Here is a 5,454-nt window from a genome sequence, read left to right as displayed (position 1 = left end):
ATTTTGTACGTAATTAAATTAAGTTAAGGGCTGAAAATTTTTTTTGAGTGCACATATATATTTTAACATTTATTAATGCAAATTGTATTTTTTATTTTGCATTAAAATAGCCTTTTATAAATTCATTTTGTCTCTTTTTTTGTTGTCTTAAGTAATTCTCTTTGATTATTGTTTATTTTCTTTATTATTAAATATTTCAGGTTTGTTTTCAACCAGCAACATAGTATTTTTTTTGTCAATAGTCTAGGTAAATAAAACAACCCAAAGTGTTGGGTCAAAGATTTAACCCAACAAGTTGTTCAAATATGGACAAACCCAGCGTTGGGTTACCAAAATAACCCAATTTGGGTTATTTTAACCCAGCGTTTTTTTAGAGTGTATAGTGCAACTCTAGCATAATAACAATGGCATGAACAGCTGATCGTATTTAACTTAGATAACAGAACTTATAAAGATGAACTTGAACAAAACACAACTTTCTCATCCAGCCTATTGCATTTCCGAAAGTTTGTATCAAACAATGATTTATATATATATATATATATATATGATATATATATATATATATATATATAATCAGACTCTGCCTTTCTGGCTTATTTATATATATATATATATATATAAATAAGCCAGAAAGGCAGAGTCTGATTATTGTTACAAAGAAAAGAACAAAAAGAGCCGCAAAAAGTTGTGTGACGGATCAAAAACATTTTGTGTAAATAAAGCATGATTTCTTAGTGGATTACCTACAATCGTTTGTAATCTCTGTTTTTACGCAATTTACGTGCAATGTTTCTGAAAAAATCCTTGAAATTTCACCAGAAACGCTTAAATGCACAACTACAGCGACAGCCGATGCACGTGCATCTCTCTTGATCTTTCTTTTTCTCTTCTTCATCTTGTTTACTTTTCTTTGCCTCCTCATACATCTCATTAGTGTAATGTTTTCCTTCATTCTGCTGTACCATTGTGTCAATCTTCTGCAGGAGATCAATCACCTGCTGTCTGTTAGTTTGATCTTTGTTGTTGAAGATGTGATACCCCTGACATCTCTCAACTATTTTTCTTAGCTTTTCATGCTCATTTACCTCTGACTTAAATGTCTCCGTGTCAACATCATCCCCATTTGTAAAGAGCAGTATAAGATATTTTAGTACATCTTGACCAAATATCATTTTAATTTCTTCCAATACCTCTTCCTCCTGCTCTGTGAATCTATTGAAGGGTAGTACAAATAAAAACGCATGAGGTCCTGGTGCAGACAGAAACACACTCCATGCAATCTCCAATGCCAGCTCCTCTTCTGGAAGTGTTGTGTCAAAAAACCCAGGAGTATCAACAACAGATATATGTCTGCCTTCAACAAGCGAATTTCTCACTTCTGACTTCTGTGTTACAGATTTCAGACATTTTCCACATTTAAAAACACTTTCTCCAAGTATGGTGTTTCCTGTTGAGCTTTTCCCAACTCCGGTTTTCCCCAAAAGAACAATTTTAATGTTGCCAATGTCCTGCAGTTGTGTTCCTAGAAGAGAGAAAATGTACATCATATTACCAACAATCTGCATACTGTTTATATTTTCTGTGTGATCATGTCGTGTGTGTCTCTGTAGTCAATATAAGATTTAAATTATGATTGTTGGTTAAGATCACCTGCACTATTTGAAGGTAGACCGTTGAGCGGAAATCCTCTGTGATGCAGATCATTATCCTATATGAGATTATTTGATTATTAGACACATTCATAATAAAGTATTATAATCATTTGTCTAGCTCCAAAACAGTACACTAAGCAGGCAAATATGTCTGTGATTTAAGACATTTCAGAAAAATGCCTGAATTAATGATTTTATACCATTGTCCTCTGTTGCTTTGTTCTCAGCTGCACTCCAAGACCTATAAAAACTGAAAATCAATAAACTAAAATTGTTAAAGTTATAAACTATAAATACACTTAATAAAAGTATGTTTCTATTTCAGTGCAATTGCAAAAGTAGACTAAATGTCACTGATATTTAAACTGATTTCTAGTACATTGCAATAAAGCATACTACTGCAAAAATATAGAGAGGACTTTTATAGGACAGAGACCTGTCTTTTATAGACATAAGAGAGCTTGATTCTTTTAAGATTGATGGGAGTTATTTTTAGAAAATAAATGTTACTATTGTCTGTGTTAGACAAAGACAATAAACTACCACACAGTATGGCTGAAATTATAAAAGTCTAGTTACCTATCCTTACAGAAATGGATGCACCTCTGTTTGGAAATGGTTACATTTTAACTAATTTTTTTTTTTTTTTTTTTTTGTTTTTTTTATTTCTCTTTTAGGCCACTGATGAAGAACAGGTGGTGACTGGGAATGACAAAACTATTAACTAATTGTTAATGGACAAAACTAATTAACGTACAATTACTGTAAAAGAGCATTTTTGTATAGTAGTAAAATCTTTGTATTTGCTAATGGCATACTTTTCTGCATTGCGTTCATGTAACTTTTGACTGTTTTCTCGTTGTAGTTTTTAATAAATATTTACCTTTTGATAGTCATTCTGTGTGTGTTAAAGTGATTTTTAAAATGAACAAGATTTGTAGATTTAATGCCTAGCTCAATTTGGGTTCATTAAGACCATCAGTGTAGTAATTTTAAACCATTTGGATCAAATAATTCAACCCAACTTGCTGGGTTTGTCCTTTTGATATTTTAAATGACCAAAATGGTTTTTAACCCAGTATTTTTTACTAAAGCCTGATCATGGATCCACTTTGGCAAAATGTACTTAGGCTTACAACAATTTGGGAAACGATGAAAGATGGTTGGATTTCTGCTTGGTCCTGGATTATTTATGCCCATTGTAGTCACTGAGTTACCAAACTATTTCTCTTGCATCTGAGATCTTGATGTCTGTCTGCTGCTGATTTCTGCTTCCTCTAATAAACTATTATTTGCTGAACTCGCATCTGAATCCTGTTATTTCCTGTGACTAATAGCACATTATTGGATTATCCATTTATATTCATTTGCAATTTAACTGTAAGTATACCTTTAGCCTAAAAAACTTTGAAATGCTGGGGCGGGGGACACACAGGCACAAATTATATAAAGATATTCATTGATTGTGTGTTGTTCATAAAAAGACCACTAGATGGCACTGTGTTACAAAAACGCTATCTGCAATTAGGGAATAACACATGTGAGCGAAAATAAAAACAAACATGTTGAGGTGATAAAGTATTTAATTTTAATCACTGATCAAAACAACTGCTACTATTATAAACTGGGCTGCCTAAACTGTTGTTAGACTCTGAACTGCTGCTGGATCTCTATACTGTGAAACTTTGAAGCTGCTTTTTATCATTGTGATTTTACTTGAATAGTCTTTTACATTGCAAATACCTGACGCCATTAATCCACACAAAAAGAAATTGCATTTTAACAGGTATGATGCTTGAAGCTGAGTAAATAGAGATCATTTTTTGGTTCTAGTAGCACTAGGAAAACCTTCCCCAGCCTCCACATATTAAACTCTTTCAGTCTGTAATTACATTAAAATTCTCCCTCATTCACCTCTACTGAATTTTGTTAAACTGTAGCATTAGCACATGTATCAAACTCACTGTGTCTGTATGTTATTCATAACACACTGTCTAGAAAGTGATGTCAAACTATATTGTTGTATCTGCTGTTAAAATATACAATTGTTACAACCAATTTTAAGGATGTAAAAATACTCACTGCAGTGCTGATCTTCGGGCAAGTGAACTGTACAATTTAGTTTCACTTTTCCGAACAATTGTATATTTATAATGTCTTAGGATGCCATCAGCTCCACCCACCAGAGGAAGAAGTTGCTTAATGGAAACTAAATGCAAAGTGCTTTTTTGAAATGACACAGCAGATGTTGTATAATTGTTAAATAACAGTGAACATTCATGTATTCATGTACTTCAGATGTCATTCAAAGACATCACAAATAGAATAATTGCCAGTGGCAAATCTCTCCCTCTCCCTTCAAGAGCCACTACATTCTGGCCTGATGTAAATGTAGATTTCTGCATTTATGAAGAAATACGAAAAGGTATGCCACAGTATCCCTTAAAACAGATACATAACAATGTGTTCAGAAGAGGGGCGGGTCAATCAAAAGTGAAAGTGCACAAAGACGTTTTGCCTGTGTGAATTTTACAACATCATTGTACTGCTTGTCACTCTGTGCTGTGATCACAGAAACCCGAGCATAATTTGCTGCAAAGATTTGGACCAACAACTAAGGGTAAGGAGATGCTTCTGAATACACATAGGATACATCATAAGTTAATTATTACATGGCAACTATTGTTAAATCATAATCAAGGTATTGCAAGTATGCACCGCAGCATGTGTAACCGGTGTTGTCTGCGTTGTGTTTTTTTTTTTTTCTTTCCTTTCAGCGTAGTAACCAGACGGACATCAACTGACGTTTCGATTCTTCTTTAATCTGATAACACATGAAATGGTCTGTAAACAGTGTTTTCGCCCTTCTTTTCTCTCCCATGTGGAGATAGTGCGGAAAGGGGGATAACAAGGAATAAAACTTTTAAACAATACAAATCAATTTAACAAGGAGTGACAGGACGGCATACCTGATAACACATGAAATGGTCTGTAAACAGTGTGTTTTCGCCCTTCTTTTCTGTTAAAGGGAAACGCATTAAGCACATGCTTCAAATACATCGGCGACGCATCAAAATCAATCACAGCCACAATTAAAATGAAAACATGAAAATAACGAAACATACATGAAAAATAAAGTTAGAAATATGATTTAAACAGGGAAAATATCTTTTAAAGTAATTTTTAAAGTAAAGATGACATTAGATTAATAAGAGTTTAGCAAAAACCAACCTCTCCCATGTGGAGATGCGGAAAGGGAAGAGGCGGCGCAAGAGACAGGAAATTAAGATTAACGCTGCCTTCGAAATTTAAAGGGGAAGAAGCACACGTACAGATAAAGGCATATCAGGTACCCTTTGTGAACGTTTTTTGTGTAATTCTATATAAGAAAGGAACATTTTGCTTTCCATACCTGTTACACTCACCCCCCTAGAATTACACAAAATTATGAGAACATGGGAAAAACTCTATACACCGGTCATAAGAATTACATGGTCCACACACCAAACAATCAGTGAAGACAGTCAGCATCAAAAGCTACCCAATTAAAGGATAAAAACGTTTTGAAATTGGCCAAATTTCAACACATTCTATAGACATCACCAAGGTGCCCATTACACCTTGTACACTTAGACCACACAGTCAATTAAGGAAAGTTTCACTAGGAAAAGGAAAAAACAAAGGAACAAAGTTCCTAAATCTGCATGTACTTAGAGTCGAGCTTTAAATTCAAACATGAATAACTGCAGATCCAGAATCTAAACCAAAGAGGGATTCAAGTTGAACCATAGATTCAATA

General features: G+C 33.8%; 1 protein-coding gene across 2 annotated transcripts; it reads right to left on the bottom strand.

Moving 5' to 3' along the window:
- Positions 1 to 664: 664 nt before the first annotated feature.
- On the bottom strand, positions 665 to 3,769 carry LOC127162029 (GTPase IMAP family member 4-like). Of its 2 annotated transcripts, none has more exons than XM_051104804.1 (4): positions 3,738 to 3,769; positions 1,856 to 1,896; positions 1,654 to 1,711; positions 665 to 1,525 (listed from the first exon to the last, which is right to left on the bottom strand). In XM_051104804.1, the coding sequence occupies exons 2-4, from the start codon at positions 1,856 to 1,858 to the stop codon at positions 816 to 818; spliced, it is 771 nt and encodes a 256-aa protein (XP_050960761.1). In that variant the 5' UTR covers positions 1,859 to 1,896; positions 3,738 to 3,769; the 3' UTR covers positions 665 to 815. The 2 variants fall into 2 exon arrangements, with proteins under 2 accessions (XP_050960761.1, XP_050960760.1); XM_051104803.1 differs by having other exon boundaries at positions 1,856 to 1,905; positions 3,738 to 3,759.
- Between the last annotated feature and the right edge of the window lie 1,685 nt (positions 3,770 to 5,454).

Source organism: Labeo rohita, unplaced genomic scaffold (assembly GCF_022985175.1).
Source record: "Labeo rohita strain BAU-BD-2019 unplaced genomic scaffold, IGBB_LRoh.1.0 scaffold_810, whole genome shotgun sequence".
Classification (NCBI taxonomy): domain Eukaryota; kingdom Metazoa; phylum Chordata; class Actinopteri; order Cypriniformes; family Cyprinidae; genus Labeo; species Labeo rohita.
Note: the sequence above shows the minus strand (reverse complement) of the source record. Positions and strands in the feature narration are given on the sequence as shown.

Excerpts from the sequence above, each read along its gene's own strand:
- LOC127162029 (XM_051104804.1), bottom strand. Across the intron at positions 1,526-1,653 it reads TCTACCTTCAAATAGTGCAG|GAACACAACTGCAGGACATT; the intron begins GTGATCTTAACC and ends TCTCTCTTCTAG.